Source organism: Takifugu flavidus, chromosome 4, assembly GCF_003711565.1.
Source record: "Takifugu flavidus isolate HTHZ2018 chromosome 4, ASM371156v2, whole genome shotgun sequence".
NCBI classification, from domain to species: domain Eukaryota; kingdom Metazoa; phylum Chordata; class Actinopteri; order Tetraodontiformes; family Tetraodontidae; genus Takifugu; species Takifugu flavidus.
Genome location: NC_079523.1, coordinates 7,324,092 through 7,345,512, shown reverse-complemented (window position 1 = coordinate 7,345,512; position 21,421 = coordinate 7,324,092). Strand labels below are relative to the sequence as shown.

Genomic DNA, 21,421 nt, shown 5'->3' with positions numbered 1-21,421 from the left:
AGCTTGTAGACAGTGAGCGGATTATAGAGTGGATTAAACGCTCCGCATCTGAACCGTCCATACAGGAAGAATGGAATAAACACCAAAGATATAATTAAGGAGTTTTGCTTTAGTCAGTGGTGCCTCGCGGAGTCCGTCGCAGGATTCATCGGCGTGGCGGTCCGTCCCAAAGACGACCGTTCATGAATTCTGTCGCTCATCGAGATCAAAAAGGCGAAGTGAAGACGCCAAAGAGGCCTGGATAATGCCGCCGAGGGGAACGTGACACCAGAAATCTGATTGCTTTCACACCTCCTGCATTCATGTTCACTCACAACTTCCCTCCTTATAATGTTTCCTGCCTAAATGCAGGGAAGAGGCAGCATTAATAAAGGGCAGTCGCTCTCTCAGTCTGACACAGGGCAGCAATAAGAAAGCTCTCATTCCCTGTTAAACCCCTGATCGTTTTTCCTCCAGACCAGGTGACAGGCTGGAAAAAACCAACTTCCCAACCGAAAACAGGAGACAACAACATATGGGTGGATCGCTGGGCATGCTTAGTGTGTTACCACCCAAGAAAAGATCGTTGTGTTCCGATTTTAGCCAGAAAAATCAAGACTTTCCCCCTGCCATGGCTCGCTGAGGAGCAGCTTTCCTGATAAACACGTTTATCAAGTACGTTTGGCACAAATAAAAGTTGCCACAACGCTTTAAAACCTAGATTTATCACAGTGAGCGACACTTAAAATGCCTTCCTAATCGTTTCTGGTGCGAAACATAAGCCATGGCTTGACTTTAACATCTAAGATTAATGAGATACGAGCCTGCAGAGGAAGTTGGATTAGGCAATTCTTGAACAGTAAGTCAGATTCAGTAACATATTTAGAAGTTCAATCACACGTTTGAGAGAAAGGGTGAGAGAGAGATAGAGAGAGAGATACAAGGCAGCAAAGAACAGAGAGCGGCAGAGGCAAGAATATAGAGAGATGGCGAGATAGAAGGAGAGTTAGTTGAGCGCTGATATGCTGACTACAGGCAGTTGATTTGGTTTCAGAGAGCATTGTTACGCTGCTTTGAATTAATGCCTCCCAAAGAGTCCAATTGTGATTCTTGGGCTGCGCTGACAGAATATTTGACAGCCGGGCTGTGCTGCTGATCTCAGCTGAATCCTCTGTTCTCTCTCTCTTTTAGTATGTGTGTGCGTGTGCGTGTGTGTGTGTACGCGCGTGTGCGTGGAGTACCAAGATCCTCCTTCTACCAGCAAAATGGGGCCATGTTTGAGAAGTGGGGCCATTTTGTTGGGCCTCACATATAGATCAAAGAGTTTCTGAAGGTTAGAACATGGTTTTAAGGTTGAGGTTAGAATTGAGTTTAGGTCATGGTTAGGGGTTAGCTGGGATGGTTATAGTTAGGGCCAGAAGATGAGTAATGATGTCAAGGGTAGAAATGGGAGGATGTGTCGGGGGGGCTTCTAAACACCTGCAATATGCATAGAGTGAAATGAATATTTGTGTAAATCAAATCTTAAAACCAATTAACAACGTGCTAAACGTTCAGAAATGACACACATTCGGCTAAACGGAGAATGTTCTATATATAGATGTATGTGGCAGCACGCTTCATGTTAATGACTGGAAGAGAGAAAAATGTTTCATGGTGCTCAGAAAAGCGTCTTTGTTTTGATTTGTTTTTATCAAGTATATTTAGTTGGGCGGCGTAATGTTGGATAAACGGATCGGATCAAACAAAAGGAAACACTGTCGAACCTCAGCCACACATCCTAACTATTCAATTCCGTGGCCTCTCTGCTGAGGCGCTATCAGAAATAATCGAAAAAATAAAACCAAGACTCGGGGGGAAAATATTCAAATGATATAATTAGTCCACTGACACAACTGCTTTGATAAGCCATTAATCACCTCAGTCATTCCCCAAATCAACATTTGCTCGATGATGTGTGTGAGGAAGGAGAAACTGCGGCTGCGTCACTGAGGCTAATGTTCAAATCATGTGGAGAATGTTATTATTCCCACTCTTAAGCTCACCATGACAGCAAAGTAGCTGAGCAAAAATGTGCACGGTTATTACGTCGACACTAAATCCCCCGTATCTGAGCCGCGATGTAAAACCCAAAAGGAAGTCCACCATTTTGAATGTGCAGCCCTCCGATGCATCGAGTCGCCGTTTGCCTCAAGACCCTATCGAGAGATTAAATCTGTCTGAGGCAGCCGCGCCACAGTGCGGCAAAAATCAACGGTTCACCACAAAACGAGAAATTGTCGTCTGGCGTCCACGCGCGTCGCCTAACCTGACCCGAATTCTTCAGCGCTGAGGTAATCAAACCGCCACAGGAAACGTAAGAGACGGCGCGTTCTGAACCTTTACATTCTCGCCCGCGCAGATCCGAAAACATTGATACCACGCTCCTGGGGCATCTTATGTTCAGGCCGTTGCCGTGGCAACACTTTTGTTGTGGTGAAACAGGAAGTTTTTAATAGAGGGATTCCCCCCCCCTCATACAAAAAAACATACATGTTTGCGCATGTCTGCGGCGTGAAAACACTTTGATAACCATTACCTGGGCTGTTGTGGAAGTTTAAGGAAAATTCTACTAGTCAATGAGCATAAATTTGCCTTAACGAAGGGGAAATCGTTCTCGTTTCTGTGGGACTGAAATAAATTAAGGAACAAGGAATTTACAGACGACCAAAATTTAAAGAATTGAACGGCAGGTGTTGGTTCCCTGGATGGATAGACCCCTCTTTACCCTCTGCTCTCTGTTTCAGGCTGCTCTCTGTCTCCCTTCCCTGCTGCCTTTACATCTCTCCCATCTCAAGTGCTGGGCCTCACCCTAATTAGAAATTCCCAATCCGACCAGCAGAAATTGAATTGCCCATTATTTGCATAATGATAGCTCACCGGGCTGACGGCCGATTTACCATGAGATGAAATGTAGCAATCACTTAAGAGAGTGACCATGAGGGAGGGGAGGCAGAAAATGTGTGTGTGTGTGTGTGTGTGGTGTGTGTGTGTGTGTGTGTGTGTGTGTGAGAGAGAGAGAGGGGGGGGGGGAGCAGGGAGGAAAGAGGAAGGAGCGAGGAGTAAACTGGGGATCAGAGAGATGGAGCGAGGTTAACAAACCCCGGCAGCAATCTGACAGGTATTTAGGTTATTGTCTCGTCCTGACTCAGGCAGCACAAATGCTGCAGGGGAGACCGCGTCCTCGATGTGACAGGAGCTGGACACAACAGGGACACGCGAGGACGCTTATGCAACACCCTCTCCACTCGTCAATACATCTGCATACCGGCTCTGATTGTCATACCGCACATTTGAGCTACTGCACTCATGTTTCTGCTTAAATTCTCTCCTCTGAAATTGTACAAATGCATTTTAATTTTCCAAGTGTCATTTTAGAGCTTCCTCCGGTTGACATTTCCAAGTTACGGTTAATGGACACGCCGGTTTTCTCGTAGCGAAGGGACATTTATCAGTTCAGACAAAAAGTAAAACTTCTCTCGGTCATTTGAAACAGTGACATATTCAATCAGGCAGCACAGGAGCTCTACACAACAAATATGGAACAAACCATAAGAACACATCTGAAAATAAAGACATTTTTTGCTCCAAAAGCTGATTTTGTGTCATAATATTCATGAAATCTGCAGATGGTTGTGCCAACATGTCCCATATTGGCCGGATCCTGTTGAGGTCTGTGCTTTGAAGGGTTCATTCCAAGATCTTTAGCATTCCATATGATTCTTTCTGTCACAGGTAATTCTTCAGTAAATTAAGGAATGTTCATTTTAATGGCCAGTTTAAACAAATGAAATCGCCTAAATGTACCAATGGTTCCAATGACTTTGACCTCCTCTGTAGTTGGCCTGGAGGTTTGGTCAGATTTTTGTTTAATGGAGTTTATCAAATGACCTTATTATAGCAGCTGAAATCACTGAAATATCAGCATTCGATTGATAAAATGAGGAAACTTCTGGTTCAATGAGCCGCCGTGACGTGCAAAAAAAGATAACCTTTGGCATCTAAAGTCGCTGTTTGTCGATCACATCAGCTGCGTGGTGAAACGGTGTTGAGAATGTTGTGAATTTGTGTTTTCAGATGGCTGCTTAACGAAAATGTCTCACATTTGCATGTTCCATGTTCTGAACCTCACCCTACGCTTCCTGTCTGCACTTAAAGTACAGTTTCTGGTTCTCTAATAATAAAAAACATAATGATAAACATTGTTTTAAGGACTGACACACACACAGAATATACCTGCAGGACCAGCGGAGCCGTGAGTCATATTGTTTCTTATAGTCAGGATGATATGTGGAGCTCTCGGGTTGGAAGCTCTGTCCGGAGTCCGATAAGGCCACTGTTTATTGTCTAACTTCCACTGTTGAACCTGAGGAACCCCTGACTCTCACACGCGGTACTTTCCACCCATTACCTCAGTGCGCGTGTACTGTACGTGTGTCCGGCGCGACAGAGCCGCCGTGTGTGTGGCCGCACTTCTCCATCACAAGTGCTGACCTAATTAAAAAGACCTGCCAGCTCTTAATGAGTGAAATCGCGCAGCGGCTCGCTCAGACTGCTGCGTTTAACAGAAAATCTCTTCTCCTGCGTCCGTCTCTAGATAAGTGATCAGTGACCGCGTGTAAAGTCAGCTGGTCCAGACAGGAGGGAGTTAAGTCTCTTATCTCTCCTCCCCAGAAGAAATTCCTACTAGAGGCCTCACTCTGCTGGTTTCCTGCCTTCTTGCCCAATGCCCTATTTTTACTCATCAGCGCTCTAGAATACCAGGGGCAGCTTTTTCCTTGTCACTAACATATTTCCTGCCATTCTCACTCTGACATTTCTCCCCGCCACATGTTTGGCTCGGATCGTTGTCCCTCTTTATGGGTCATAACCTCTCAGTCGGGGCCTTATTCAAAAGTACCTGTCAGTGTGAGCTCACCTGTCACTCTCATACACTCTGTGTGTTCACACCTGTATTCTATACGTATGACACCGTATTTTCAACAAGTGGAGCCCTACCTGTTCAGCCATTTAATATATGTTTGACAACTTGAAACTTTACACTATAAGGTTTCTACTTTAGCAAAAGCTTCAGAGCTAAGCTAACGTGGCTAGCACACGCCCCAAGTAGACACATTTGCTTTCAGTTACCCTGTTAAACCTGCCAAAGCTTTTCATAAGGGGGATCGCTAACGAGTCAGGGTAAGATGCTGGAAGGTCCTGGAAGGGAATGCCAAGTCAGAGGATCCTGAGGATACTTGGAAAAGAATGAACGGGCATCGAGTGGATGTCTGCAGAGAGGATCGCTCCGGGCGGCGTTCATGCTATTCACACCCATGCAGGTGGATCAGCGCTGTTACCGGTGAGGGAGGAGGATGCAGTATCTAACATTTCGAGTCGTGACATTTCAGATGAAGAGCTTGGCCTCGGGTTCACAGCAATAATCACTGTGGCGAGCAGTTTTCAGCGGACCATCGATAACGGGCACCTGTGCTCCCACTGTCTCTTGTATCGCTCCTCTTTGTCCCTTCATGGGAACACAGATGAATATCAATATTATTCCCCACTTGGAGGTAAATGGCACTGAATGGTTGCCAAGCTGCCAGAGGGGGAGACGGTTGAGCTGAACTAAAAAGGCTATTCTCCATTTTATCTCCCCCTAAATGCGTATTTGTGCATGTGCAAGGTTGCGTCACCTGACGCGCGGCAAATACTGCGGAGTCTTGAGCAGAATGCAAAGACAGTAATCAGACCATAAATCAAAAATCACTCAGCTGCAGTCCGGCCCACGTTCTCTCCCTGATGCTGCTTTTCCTCTTTTATTTGCATTTCTCCTCCTTGCAAATGTCACCATTTAGCATTATATGTTTGGGATGTACGTATGCGTGGCGAAATTAGCTTCAAAACAAGCCATTTTGGAACTTTAATCCAATCAGATTCACCCAGACGCCAGCTCTCCATGCAAACAGTCACTAGCTGGTCCGCGGCTGTGAAGATGCAATGAGAATCCCAGACCCGTGAATGTGGCTCCCTGATGCCGTCCACAAAAGTGGGGGTTAATTGTTTTGCAGCACGCTCGACAAACGTGATGGAACATAAATGAGAGGCATCAATCGGCAAACACCTTTCAGCAGCAGAAACAGCTGACACGGGCAGGCAACCATCCCAAAAATATCTCCGGCTGCCTCCCTCCCGGACGCGGAGCAGAAGACCGAGCCGAGACAAAGACGTCGTCATCGCACGGGATGAATCATTTGCGGTGAAAAATTGCTCATTCTGCTGTCGCGGCCTATTTGGAATATTAAAGAATTCACCTGCTTCCGGTGGCAGATGACAATAAGTGCTAATTAGCTGCTGATGCTCGTGATGTGCTGGTCACAGTAAATTACTAGCCGGACACATTTGTTAAAGCCAGACACCAAACGCCAGACTAATTCCTAGTTCATTTATAAAATACTACTCTCTTCACCTGTGCTGGAGGCCTTTTTTCTCTCTGCTAAACCCCTTTTGGGTCCAAGGCAGCTGGAGGCCGGGCTCGACGTCTCCGGCTCATTGCAGGGCCCTATGTCAGGTTTTGGGAGTTTGGTACCTTGCTCAAAGGTACATTGGTGGTGTTCTGGCACCTTCGCTTCTCAGCACCACACCGCTTCCTTCCTGTCTTTGCTCAACACTTATAGCGCCACCTACTGCACTGGAATGTGTAGGCTTCTTAAATAACTAAAAAGCTATTGTTGTTCAACATAAGAGTAGAAATCAATCCAATAATAATAAACCGGCCAGATCTTTCTCGTGCATCCTTGCATGTTTTCATTCAACACAAATTTTGCATTTTTCAGTAGGTGCTGGGGAAAGTTTCGGTCGACTTTTTGGATAGAAAAAAAGAAAACTCTGTGTTTCACTTAAACTACGAGGGATTTTCCCTGAAGTCATCTCCTTCTAGCGACACCCCTGCACGCGAGACACATATATGTTGCATTCCATGACACGTGCATGCTGCCACTGTCTCGGGAGGCCCCGGGGAGCTGTAATAACGGGGGTGGGGATATAAGATGTGTAAGGGAGGCGTGGCCCTGGGGGCGGCGGGTGTTTCCTCCTTATCTGGCCGAGATTGTTGCTCAGAACGCATTCAAAGGTCACATGATCAGGACTCATCGGTCAAAGGAAGAACCATAAGAAACGACCGTTCACAGCGGAAAAGACGCCACCGCCGGTACGCCACGGCGGTCCGAGACAACCAGACCTGTCCAACGGAGCCGCAGGGTCGAGCTTTGTATAAACAAATGCTTGGATTCATAATGAGAGCGGGGAATGAGCCAAGGAGGGTGCAGTGAAATCCCCCAGGGCTGAGGAAATTATTCAGAATAGAGATGGGGGAGTGTGTGTGTGTGTGTGTGTGTGTGTGTGTGGGAGGGGGGGGGTACAATTCATAACAATATTGGAAAGGGAATTTTCTTTCTTCCGTGTTGTGAAATCCATGCTTTTAAATGTAAAACCAGCTCCACATATTGAGTGGCTTACTTCAATAAGGATTGAAAAGCATCTGCATGCAGGTGTATTCCTGGCATTTTATGCTCTATGGTAATTATTAAGAGAAAAAAACAAACAAACTTCAGATCTGCAATCTCCAAAACCTACAATCATTTTACTTTATTTGACACTCATTCAGTCCTGCGAGGTAATTGTTTTGTTTTGGCCGTAATTAAATCAGCTTCTGGAAAACATGCTGCAAGCTCACCTGTCAGTTACTAGAGAAAATGCATTTTTAATCACAGAACATTACGTTGATAACTCAATAAATCTGCAGTGGACGGAGCATCTGAGCACGTCATCCAAGCCACTCAGTCGCCCTGCAAAGCTAATGCAGGCTCAGCCAGAGAGAGAGAGAGAGAGAGAGAGAGAGAGAGAGAGAGAGAGAGAGAGAGAGAGAGAGAGAGATAGAACAAAAGGAGGTTTAGAGGCGGAAGATGTGAAAGAGGGCTGCACAGAGCGACGAAATCTCCTTGCAGACGTTGGCACTGAGAGGGGCTCAGTGTCTCACCTCTCTGGGTTATTAACTCTTAATCCCAAATTAGCTCGTTTGTCACCTCGTTGTCGGACATGAGACCTACTTACGCCTCACGCTTTGTTGCTCAGGAGGAGGCGCCAGCTGCCAAATACGCCAAACGAGCAACCTTAAAACTGTAAAGGGGCGTCGTAAACGCACGCAGCACCCAAGTGCGATGCGAGCGCGACTGTGAATGAATGCTAATGTTCCAAGTCCTGACAAAGAGCTGTTCAGAGCAAGGAGAAACGCAGAGAGGTTTTCAGGAGATTTTAATACGGGAGCAGCTGAAAGGTCAAACCCTGACTTGTGGATTTCCCCTCCGCGTGCATGCATTTCGGCCAATTACTTTCCAGGAGATGCCGCGCTTTCAGAGTGATGGGTGAAGGCTGGACGGCTGTGATCAAACTGGGAACCAAGTGCTTTCGTCACTTACCATTTAAAAATAGATGCAGGTCTTTTAATATTGTACCAACAAAGGCATCACCTTTTCTTTAAACTGCCAACACCTGACGAGAAGCCTCTTTGAGAACAGAGGGGGCGCGATCATAGAGGCCTTGTTTTCTTAGATAGTTTTTGCTTCATCGCCTCGGTGAGGGTGCAATCGGTGACACCCGCGCTGCACAACAGGACAGCCGGGTCGGCCCAACAGGACAGCCGGGTCGGCCCAACAGGACAGCCGGGTCGGCCCAACCGGACCTTGCCTCAGCACGGGCCTTCATGCTAACGTGCGGTGTAAGCGGGCAGAACTGCTCGCCACACCTTCGACACTGCGTTGCATCCCTAAGCCGAGTCCTCCATCTCCACATATTTACTCACACCTTATCGCATTTGGCGAGGCAATTAGGGAAATGTCTTTACTCGGATGTGAACATATGCTTAACAGGCATTTGAATACAAATCTGGCACGCGACGTGCAGCCTGGAGGTATCCCGGCGCGTGTCTGTTTGCAGTAGATCTGCCGCTCCATTGAGGAGACCGAGCTTTTTGATTCACTTAGCAGCCTCTGTCCAACATATGCATGTTGGATTAAGCCTGGAAATTAAAACTGTGCAGCGTAAGCAGACGCGCTAACTTAATCGCTAATTAGCGATGAATCGGTCGGCCTTTCAAATGAGCTCATCAGCACCTCCCTCACTTAATAGATCTAAATTCATCGTCTGCTTCCTCAAACCGTCATTACGCAGCGGCATCGTTTAGGCCCAAAAGGTGTATGAAAATGTGTTCCCTGAGGACGCTCAGGATTTTGTAGTTTTCTGTCTCAACTGTGCAGCTCACACTAAAATAGCCCGCGGAGAGGCTAAGTTGATTTGACAGGACACGTACAAGGAAAAGCTATTATAACGCCATGCCAGGCTGATTTTGTAAGAACAGCTCGACTGGGCAGCTCGATCCATTTGCAGATCAGGGCGCTGTGCATCAGAGGGAGCAGAGGGTCGGGGCGCTTTTTTTTCACCACTTCACAGCAAACACAACAAGCCACAGCTCTGACTTAATATCTGCTCATTCCACTTCCCTTCTATCCCCCATTTCTCTCATAATACAATTGTTAGGGCGTTTTCACGCTGCAGTGACTGCTGGCGTCGGAAATAGCTGATATTATTTGACTCTTAAAAATGCAAAATGAAAAGAAAAACAACCAACCCCAAAAATAAGTGAACACAACCCTGGAAGTCCTCTTCAGACAAATCCGGAGAGGTTATTTTATTCGCTTTTCTTCTTTTGAAAAAGAAGTCAATCAATCTGCAAAACCGAAAACCAGCCGCAAACGCTGAATCACATTGAGCTAAAGGAAAAAAGCAGATTACAGATTATTTCTGATAAGCACGTGTGATTTCTTTAAAACGCTGCAAAGAAAAAAAATAGCATTATTTGGTCTTAAAATAATAAAAAATAATCCCCCCCACCCACCCAAAACAGACAAATGATGAAGCTAGCAGAGGCTGCGTGCATCAGAAAGACGGCCCTGGAGCTTCACTATGGCACCGAGAAACACTCGCCGGCGGAATGTTTCAAAGTCATAACACATCCGTTCAGAGAGTACTGGACATGTTTGACTAGAAAGAGCTGGTTCTCTAATTTAAACCTTAAAAAAGAAAAAGGTATGGCTTAAGCATATGTATAGATGTCACAGATGATATATGTTTAGGTGTTCACAATATATTCAGCTCAAGCTTTATCGGTTTAGGATTTTGAAAACCTCAATGTAAAAACTAGAGCAGCATGTATGTGAGCAACATATCCAGACAATGGTGAAAAGCTATTTTTAGAGTTCTGGGTGGTCTCGCTTCAATTCTGTCACGTTCCAGTGAAGTACGTTGCAGGGCCTCGTAAGTCATTATTACAAAGTCCCCCCACCCCCCCCTCTGCCATTGTCTTGTGGTTCCTGATATCACAGAGGCAGTGAAATGAAGGCAACACCAATTTACAGTTTATAACTAAACCACACATCAATAAAAAGAAAGAAGAGGGGGGAAAAAAGCAGATTACAGTAAACCTACGGTTCAAAAGCTGCATACCTTTGAAATGTCAGAGGGGAAACCACAATGGATAACTCATCTCAAAACTCATTTCAACTGCACGGTGCACGCTGTATTACAAATATTCAACAGCCTGCTCTTCCCTCCAGGTATTTTTCAGGCAAACACGCTATACATTTTCATTTGCGATGAGGGGAGGGGGGAAAAAAATGGAATGTGTTTTTCCCCCCGCTGGCAAGCAGCCAAACCACTTTAATTACATTCCAAATGGGTGCAATCTCCACATAGCAACCAGCCCAGTGTTGTGTTTCTGAAACTTCCACAGCCGGCTTGACTTTCTCTGAGCAAATGAAATCTTCCCCCATCAGCAGAAAGAGGCCGAACCGAAAGGAGAGACGAGCAGCGAGGATTGTTACAGTAAAATACGGTTTATCTGAAGAATAAAATGATGGCATTACAAGCATCAGAATAAGATATGATAGCAGCTCTGAATGTAACATTTCTGATTCCTGCACCTGGTTTAGCTTTTATAGAACGATCAATTTCAAATAAAATGATGATATTCAGCAGTAACTGAGGATTCTACCTGCGAGCTGTGCACAGTTATTAACAATCTATTAATTATTTCCTATTTAAAATGGCACAGCAGAGGGGCGCTTCAGTAAAAGTGCAGTTTAAAAGTGCGCCGATAATCCCGACCAAAAAAGATCTTTTTCTGCTTCTGATTTGACTCTGATAAACATCTCAGCTCTCATCGGGAAGCAAAGACACTGCGAGCTTGAGAAGATGGGTTTCAAGCGAGGACTCGAGCTGTGTGGAAGTGGTTCAAATATAAAACGTGCACAGCAAACCGCAGCGAGCGCAAGAAAAACTGCAACACAAAAGAGGAAAACAAAACCAATACGGTGCGAGCGTCTCGAGTAGGCGCGGCTGGAAGGCAGGCAAATGTCACGAGGGGTTAGCGTGCTTTTATGTGACACCTTGAATATTTTCATGCAACAATTTCCGACTACTTTCTGTACGGTGACTCGAGAGCGGCGGGGTCAGATGGCGTTCGGCTGCAGCTGCACCTCACGGGCCAATCAACATGCTGAGGCCTGCAGCTCTGACCTGAAACTGCTTTAATCAATATAAGGAGCACCGTTAAACATTTTACTGCAACTGTAGTATAAAGTTCCCAGAGAGAAGAGCATTCGCGGAACGTTTCAAAGAGAAAAAGGGGGGGGGGGGGGGAGAGGAGCGATGTCACAACACATCAGGAGTGCAGCGAGATTAAGTGTTTTTAATTGTTGCCGTTATCTCGGGGTCGTCGCTGTAAATGAAGGGTTCCCAGAAACTATCAACGGACGGCGAAGGGAGTTCCTGGAGGGTGAGATAAAGCTCCACTGAAAATATCATGAACAAAGCCTAAAACTGCCAGAGGTGGTTTACTAGACTGAGGCAAACGAAGGCCTGGGGGAACGCTGTGGAGAGGGCCCCCTCCCCACGTCTCTCTCTCTCTCTCTCACACACACACACACACACACACACACACACACACACACACACACACACACACACACACATGTTGCGTGCCTACCATATACTTCAAGGATCTTGATGCTGACTTCCTGCTTCTCCTTTATACGGCCCCTAACCTTAATTCTTACCTGATCCCCAAACTAAAGCTTTAAGTTGTGAAGGTTTCATTACAGATGCCACGATGTCAGTCAAATAGCAGTGACCAACACACACCGGCAACCTCATAGGAGTCGGAAAACACACACGCACACACAAACACACATTTGGCAGAAGAGACCCAACGCTCGGGAGAGGACGAATCCTCAGAGACCCGACTCGTCCAGAGTAACCAAACCTGAACCGTTGGTAAGATTTAATCCTCATTTCATTTTATAAACTCACATTCGCTGCGTCTTGGCGAAGGGAATGTCCCCGCCACGCTGATTGTGCGTCTTTAAAAGCCGACACAAACACATTTGGTCGGATGCTCACACAGTAATCCCTGCAGCAGTGGCCGCAAGAAGACAACAGCAACTCTGTGGTCTGAGCGTTCACACACGTGTGTTTATGCCGTCCGTACGCTTGACTCTCGGTGACGTCAGGAGAAGGCGCATTTGCACCTGTGAGAAAGTGTTTGCACGGTAACCCAGGCAGTGTGGGCCCGAACAGGCCGACTCCAGCTCAGTTTGCAGAGGACATGCCTCAGGAATCGCTAACCTCTCCTAATACAGCCCACAGCTGCATTCCTCTGCCGCGTGGACATTGTGTTTATTGCTGTTTCATACATTCATCACGCTCACTAATAACCTGAACAAATTCCATGCTTTTTGTGGATCTAAAACTTTCAAATCGAATACATCTAAACTTTACATCTTGTTCCTGTCTGCTGTATCTGTAGGACTGTTCTGCCAGGTTCTGGTGTGACAGCAGCATAAAGTGGAGCCTTAAGTTGGAGGAGGGCCTTATTTCACTGCTACACTCAGCCACCAGAGGGAGACAAAGAGACAATTTAACAAGTTATACGAACAAACTAAACCAGCAGTTTAGTTAACAGTCTTCTGGCTGGATTTGGATGGCCAGTTGGCACCTACATAGCTTGACAATCCAATTTGTGCGCCATTGTTTCCAGAAGATAAATTTGCCAATTGTACTGTAGTGGTGCCTTCCTGTAGCGTATCCATCAAGCACGGCCTGTAAGTCCGGAGAAGTCGAGTGTTGGTGTTCCATGTGGAGTCTGGCTAACCAAGGTACATCTCACCGGTAGTTCCTACGGTAACTGTTAACCCTGAGCTTAATTCGCCACCTGAAGTTGCATTTCCATGTTTATTCTCATTCCTGCCGAAACAGTGGAGAAGGTACTTTGCGAAAAAGAGTCTCAGAAGTCTGGTTTTGTTTTGCACGCTCTCATATCATCAATCACCCTATAAACACCAATGACAGTAGATTTGGACAGCTCATTTCCTCCACCCACGGCCTGGGACACAGTCAGAAAGATGATGTTTAATAATATCTGAATGCAGAACATGCAGAAAAGAAACCGTGTGACTCGGAACTGGGAAAGTTCGCCGCTGCTCTTGGGCCACACCGGGTGAATCTCAAACTTCTCCGTGACCTGTCAGGTTGGCTAAAAAAACTCTCCCACACCGCCACCCTATCTCCTTGGTGTTTCATTTCCTGCTCCGAGGCTAAACAAGAGTCTCACGGCGGTCCACAGATCACGATCATACCAAAACACAGGTTGTAATATAGCGCTCAGCCACAGATGAAATGAAAAACAAATTGCCAGATGAACCGGGGGGACCTTCGTGGAGCGGGGAGGGGGGGGGGGTGAAAGTCAGAGATGATCAGCTCCGTCTGTGAGTACGTCAAATTTCGATATGGTGTTCTTGTACGATGATTAGGTTAATTTATGGAGCAACGGCTGCTTTAAACAAATCTGCCAAGGCCAATAATTGCGCTCATGATCTCGGGCGTCGAGAACAATCACTGCGTGGGCTGTTTGTTTTGCCATGAAATAAGGCAATTATCCTAATGAAGATCAGCTTTCTTGTCGAGCGGAATTATGACAGAAAAATGCGCTCGATTTGTCGTGCCGAAGATCTGAAGCTGAATGATTAAATAGCAAATATATATATATATATATATATATATATATATATAAATATGCCTTGCAGACGCGTAGCTGAGGTCCGCACAGAAAGAAATCGCTGCAATCTTGCTTAAAAATCAGACCAGAATCTCTTAGGAGAACCGAAACACTCCGGTTTTATTTTTAAAACAGAAACACTCTTCTAGAGGGACGTTCAGCCCAGACAAGCTTGCACGGTTAATATTGGTTTGTTTTTTGGTTGGTTTTTTTGGTTTTTTTTGCAATGCTGCTGTGTTTCGTGTAAAGGCTCATTGCAAAAGCTAAACACAACCTCTCAGTGCTGCTGTAACTCATTAATAAACTAATGCCGAGCAGATGGAGCAGAGGATAAATCAGAGAAGGGGTTAATAGAAATCTTTCTTTGTTTTTCTTCCACCCACGCCTTCATTTGTGAAATCCATCAATCAGTGTTTTACGCAGTTCGAGTTGAAGCCGCACCAAATGCACTGAAACAATAAACGCCTGGACCTGAACACATCTGGTGGCAAGGCTGACTCTGGCTGCCGTGTCATCGGACTGACATTAGAGGCTCAGTGGCAGAGTGAAAAATCATCCCGGGTAAGAAAGAAATCTCCCTCCATTTCGGCTCTTTTTCTTCTTCACACGCCACCCAAACCCTGGCAGCAAGACCACCCAGACAGACAGACGGACACATGGACAGACTGGGCTTCTGAGGAACCAGCGACCTCGCGGGGTGAGGACAGTTTGAAGCCTCTTGACACACTGAACTCCTTCACACAGGTCCGGGGGGGAGGTGGAGCATGGGTGAGGGCAGCAGGACTGCAGCCTTTGAGTTTAGGGCCGGTGACGATAATTAGGGTTAATGCGGTTTAATGAGGGCCACGAGTCAGGCCAGGGCCAGAGTCGCCGCACTTCTCCATCAGTGTCAAAACTGGAATTTTCCTGACATCTTGAGACGCCTGTTACGGTTTTATCAGCAGGCCTGAGAACCTGCTGTCCTGATTTCCTTAAGAAAACCAAAATTCTGGCTGATGCGTGATGGCAGCATGCGAGCGATTTGGACAGCAGCAGCTTGTGACAAAAGGACACTTGACATAAAGCTATGTCAAGACTAAATTCCTGGAAACGAACACAATCAATGGTGGCTATAAATAGCCCGTTTCTATGGGTCTACTGTAGAAGGTGATTAAGTAGCTAACCAGGCGGTGTAAGCTATACTATCTATTTCCATCTATTCATGACTTATGACCCTCTTAACTTCTCTAGTAGCTGTGACTCATGTCTGGTGTAGATTATGAAGTAGCCTACAGAAATCAGCACAGGGACAGTCTGAATCAGGCTTTCTCACCTCACATATTAAAAATTAAGTTAAAGGTGCTAAATTGCTGCTTTGGACATTAGTGTACCAAAGAGAATTGGTACGTTTGCATATGGACAGCAGGGTCATGTCTATTCCAATATTTGCAACTTTGCAGGGAATAATTTGCATATTTTACTTCAAAGAAAACTCCTGTCTTCTTTTGGTAAAGGTTTCTTGTTCCACAAAGCTTCCAGATGCATCCTAAATGTTGCAATACCGTCAATAACAGCAGGGGGCAGTGTTGAGCTCTGGGAGCGACAGTTCAAGCAAGATTAGGGCAACACAACAAAGAAGAATAGGTGGGGGGTGGTCTGTCCTGGTACAGGTGCAGGGAAGAGTGGAAGCTTCTGGAAGGGGCAAGAATACTGTTTAAATAATGTATTTATCATCAGACATAACTCTAGCATATGTTAGCCTTAGCTGGCTGCATCTAGTCACATTCGAGAGGATACAAAAATAAGAATAACCTCTAAAAACACTAACATCATGTTCACTTGCCTGTCAGTAGCTATTAACTGTGCACATTCTTATCATTCCTATAACAGTTACAAGATCATTTTAAATGGATATTACCTTACAGAAACCAATCAAATCAATCTTTCCAAAGCATCTTTCGTTATGATTGCAGGATGCGCATACATATAAAATTAGTGGGTCTCTAGTTGTCCTATGTGCGTCTGTTTAACATGAATTTAAATAAGTCGGCCTTGTTTCTACCCAGAACTTGCCAGGGATGATCTGATTAGAAAAAAGGGTCCTCCTGTATTCTTCTCACTACAGAATCTAATCCTCAAGTAACGCTGTAGCCACTTATCATAAACAAAGACACAATCAGTCCCGGCTGATCCTGCTTCCCTCGGTAACCTTTTGACATTGCTGCTGGGAAGGTAACTGAGAGACAAAGAGACAGGGAAGGGTGCGGGCAAAAAAGAAAAAAAAATCACTAGTTAGAGATGGTCCGAATAAGACTCATCCAAATGTTTATTTAGTTCACTCTTGCTAGCTTCCTGAGGAAACATTAGCATTCCTCTCTAAAGACTATGTTCCCCCCCAACCTCACTGGAACGGGGTCGTAGCCAGGCATGGGTTAACATTTCCCCGTTGAGAAAAGTTGGGATACTGCAACTTGGACTGGCCAGTCAGCGGAATGTTATGAATGGGCACAATGAAAAAGCCCGAGTCTGCGCTGTCCGCCCGAGAATGCCTCCATGTAATTAACTTTTCTCTGTGCAGAATAAGATGCTGCTGGAATAACTCCTTCTTCCCCTGCATCCACTGCAGCCATGCTTGAAAGGAGCAAAGAGAAATCAAACACACTGAGAATTCAGCATGGACGGTGATTTTTTCCCTTTTTTTTGGCGTGTACTTTGAAGCACACCGTGACTAATGTGGCGATTCGGATGGTGGTGGAAGAGGAATAGACCACTCTGCAAAAGCCGGCCTCGTTGCTCTTGGGTGGACGGCAGCTTGTTGTTGCACATGTCTGAGGATACAGGCTTTAACACAGCTTTGGCACAGCAGAGTATGTGATAACACCTGAATTAATATACTAGAGAAGTAAGGGTTATAGTGTTAAACAAGCCTCCTACATACAAAAACAGCAGTGGTTTGCTCTGGTTACAGCTCCTGTAATAGCACTGCATGGAGCGTTTGCTCTGCAGCGAGTGCATTAAAAAGGCTTCTACGTATATAAATAACGTACAGTTGCTTGGAACTGGACCGCAGCCATGTAAAGAATAACATCTGCTAACCACTGGATTATAAACCTGCACTATAACTACGGTATAATTACACAAGAGCCTCTCTCTCGGGCACCGTGCTGTTAGAGGGAAGAGGGATGTGGAGAAAGTGGAACAGCTACAGTAATCTATCCAACTTCATTTCAGCAGAGTGATTTTGCCCTGGGGCACGCACAAGTCATAATGCATTTGACAAATAGTCTCCTGCTAAAACAGGCATTTGCAAAGAAGTGGCCTTCAGCGCTGGTGTACACAGCTGAGTGTGCGCTGAACAAACAAGCCTCCACTCAGCCAGGAAAGATACAGGGAGGCTTCAAAAAGATTAGGAGAAATCTTGGGTGAAAAGTAAAGATGACTCACGGTGATTGTGCAAGCGCAGGACAATGCAGGCTGGACGGAGTTGAGAAGAGCAACGGAGCTGTGGGGGTTACAGCCGAATACAAATTGACTTTTTTTCCCTTTCCCGGTGGAGGAATTTACACACCGCTGGGTTTTTTGTGTCGACCTTAACGGTGCCGATTATGGGGGGGTTGCATTTTTGCTCATAACATTTGAGATGTGGACCATTGTCTGCTTTCAAAGGTCAAGTGTAGACACAGATCCAAGGTAGTGACTCATCCTGTCAGTGTCATCCGCTCCTCGATCAACCCATCAATCAATCAATCACCAATCGCTCAAGCCGCTGAATGTGGCCAATCAGCACAAGCCAGTTTCAGCTTTCACTGCCTTTACAATTGCTCAATTATTAACCCTTTCATTATGAAAACAGAGCAAATACAGGTCATGTGATCCACACACCCCATTATTCCAACAAAGCTTAAGTTTCCACCACTGGACCAGGAAGGGATCCTGAATTTGTGTAAATTTCCTGCCTAAAACCTCTACATTGTGATTAAATAGCCCCACAACATACCTTTAAAAAGGGGGGAAAATGATTTAAAAGCTCCTATTTGTGGTTGGCACAGAGTGAATTTTTAAAAAAAAATGCTGCCATGAAGAGAAAGTGCCATTAAAAATGTCAGCAGAGGCTCGGTCCTTATTCAACAGATGGGTGCAGCAACACTGAGGCTTTGGTTTGCATCTGACTCACAGTTGTTACTTCTGTGATGGCAATTACGATCACCAGAGATCATCAACATCCCCTTTTAGATGTGGACTGATGTACATGATTGCACTTTACAGGGAAATGCATTTAAATCGGGGTTTCTGTGAAGGGTGTTACAGCAAGAACTGAAGAAGCGAGAGAGAATGTGTGAATCCACCCTCTGCAGGAGAGCGTGGGAGCGTCATGTATACATACAGGTGAGTGTGAGTGTGAGCAGGAGGGATTAACAACTCAAATATTGTCCTGTGCTGTACTGTTTCACTTTGTCATCAGAAAATGATCTGCTGGCCTCACTCCAGGTGCAAAGGCAAGCAAACGCATCTGAATGGCTGCATATGCTTAATTTAAATCCAAACAGTCTGTTTAGTTTTACCTCGGTTGCATGATGACAATAATAATCATGGCAATAATGATACTAATGCTAATAATCAATAGGGCTTTTTCTATCTTGACGGTTATCATTTTAAAAATGTGACGGTTTTTTTCTTTCCAAATCACTAAAAGAAACACGGCGAACAAATGTGACCCACTGAAAAGGTCAGGATTGCACAACCTGATGTAACAATATTTGACACCAAGATTATTGACTTTGTGGTTGTTTCCTTAACACTGATGGTTTTCGGGGTTGGTTCTACAACAGTACGCACAACAATTTACGCACACACAAAGGGGCTCCGGCAAGTGCGCCGCGTAATCTTTTTTTTGCCAAAGCTGAATGCAAAGTTTTCCTTATTAAATATTAAACTAAATGTTTCTAAATCGTTTCTTTGGGATTCTTCAACGATTTACGGGAACGCCGTTGCATATAGGAGAACGCTGACGGAGGTTTGAATTGGCAGTTTTGTGGTTCATTTGCGAGTTTTGTGAAATGGAGCATCACAAAGAGCTCCAACATATACCGGTAGATGCAATCCTGATGTTTGCGCGTACACATGTGGGATAGTGGCGTATTTCCGCGTTCAGAGCGGCCAGGATGGATCAAAACTCGGGGCAGTTCTGCTCTCCGTGTGGATTTCTCCGTCTCGAAACGCACAAATTTGCGCACAAAGATGGGGAACTGGTGAGTAATTCCAGGAGAAAGTGCTGCGCTCTGGACCGGTTTAGTTTTACTCTCCGAGCATCACGCTGTCAAATCCCACCAAACCCTGGAGCAGGTGCACCAGCAGCGACGCAACAAAGTTCAATCGACAGATCAACTTAATTTCTCCCGATGGAAGCGAAAGTCGAGCACTTGTCACCGCTGGTCTCCCCAGCGGATCATCCTGTGTGTGTGCGGGCTCATGTGCAGCCCATGCATCTTCAGAATCTGCACATGTGACGCGCTAATAAAGTAGAGAAAATTCTTACCTTGTTTGGGTGGTAATAGTCCAAACCGGAGTCAGTCGGTAACGTACATGAACCCACGCTTGCAGGAGGAGCTGGATAAAATCTGACGTCCATCTCAGAGTCCGCAAGACTGACGGCATGAAAGCGTAGCTCCAGCGACTCTCTCTCCCTCTCTCTCACACACACACTCTGTCTCTCTCTCTCCCTCTCTCTCTCTAAGGGAGCGAAAAGTAAAACAAGAGCAAGGAGAAGAATACGATGCGCTCGTTTTCGCTCCTCACACCCGTCAGGGGCTACTTCAGTACCGGGTTTCTGTGATGCTCTGCTATCACATCCCTAAAGTTGTCTTTCAGAGAAGGTGCAGAGGCGTCGGGAAGCTTCTTCCCGACTCGATGCCCGCAGAAAAACCAAAAGTAAAGCGACGCTTGAACTTCTTCCTCGGCGAGGTCAGGGGCGGGGAGGTCGTATCGACACACAGTCGTTCCTGTCGACGGTTTCACTCCGACAGAAACGCTCCGTGCTCCTCTCCTGCTTCCCAGACGCGCCGTAGCTTTGTCATGTGGCTGCGCTCGGACGCGTCCATGTGTTCCAGTCCGAGCGCGGCTGCGGCTGCTGCGGCTGCGACCTCCACCGGCAGGAAGAGGAACACGCAAATAAAAGGAACATTTAGAAGCCAAAGTGAGTCTCTCTCGGTCTTGTTAAACACAAACACTTGTTTATTAGGACTTCATCTTTGTTCACTACAGGCCAAATGTTTAGAAAAAAATCCTTTGTTCTCATTTGTACCCACCATCTCCCCAATTTACCTACCGGTACATTAGTGATACCGTATTGCTGACTAAATGACAGCAAAAGAAGAGAATGGCTCCGTTAGATTAGAGAAGATTTTTAGTTTGAGAAGATTTGCAGCCAAAAAAAAGAACAACTTGTGGGTAATGCCCTGTACATACCATGCTGTTGCTAATGCTAGAGGAAGTTCCTTTAAGAAAGTCTAAGCAAGAATATCACAAATATCTGTCAAATATAGTAAAGTGTATTCTAATACTGTCCCTATATGTTATAACCATGTTGATATTTGTTGCAAAGTACACCAATGAAACTGTAATTTATTTTTATAAAAATGTGACCTTTCTTTTAAACTTTGACCTGCACTTTATAAGCAAGCTTGAACGCAACACACACATGTATTTTACACGTGGTGGGGAATAACGTTTCTTTAAAAATCTGCAACATATCAATACGTTGCTATAAATATTGAAGACAGTGTAACACTAGACCGCATCGTGCTTATAGAACTCTTCTCGAGTGCTTTAATGGCAGAGTCGGCTCGTGCCTCCCGGCCAATCAGATGTCAGGACACAGCAATAAATATAGTAACCACCTAAATTCAGGCATCTCTAACTTTACCTGCTTATATGTGTAACACTGGCATATAGGACCACAGAGTTCAGGCAAAGTCATGTAAAGCATTTCTGATAAAATCTGATTCACTCAGTCGACTTACACAACATGACTTCCTGCAGCTATTTTGAAAATGTGCTGGTTTTTCCACTTTATTTCATCTTAATGTCTGTCTCCAAGCTGCTGGGGTGTTGGGCTCACACTGCGAATACACAGACTACTCGTGGTAGCTGAGTTAAGCTATGCTGCCGCTGTGCTCCGGCTTTGACCCCTGGATGCACGCACACACACACACACGCACACACACAGACGCACGCACACACACACACCTGGATAAAACATACTCACACAGCAGTCAACAC

At 45.6% G+C, this 21,421-nt stretch overlaps 1 protein-coding gene across 4 annotated transcripts in view; it reads right to left on the bottom strand.

Annotated features, from left to right (window-relative positions):
* tox2 (TOX high mobility group box family member 2) overlaps positions 1-20,255 on the bottom strand; it is a 74,181-nt gene extending 53,926 nt beyond the window's left edge. For 2 of the 4 annotated variants that reach the window (XM_057029723.1, XM_057029725.1), the window contains exon 1: positions 19,680-20,251. In XM_057029723.1, coding sequence (XP_056885703.1) covers positions 19,680-19,772 — 93 coding nt within the window. In that variant the 5' untranslated portion in view covers positions 19,773-20,251. Of the gene's footprint in view, positions 1-19,679 lie in introns of all 4 variants that reach the window. The other 2 variants (XM_057029726.1, XM_057029724.1) reach the window with 2 other exon arrangements.
* Positions 20,256-21,421: the final 1,166 nt, after the last annotated feature.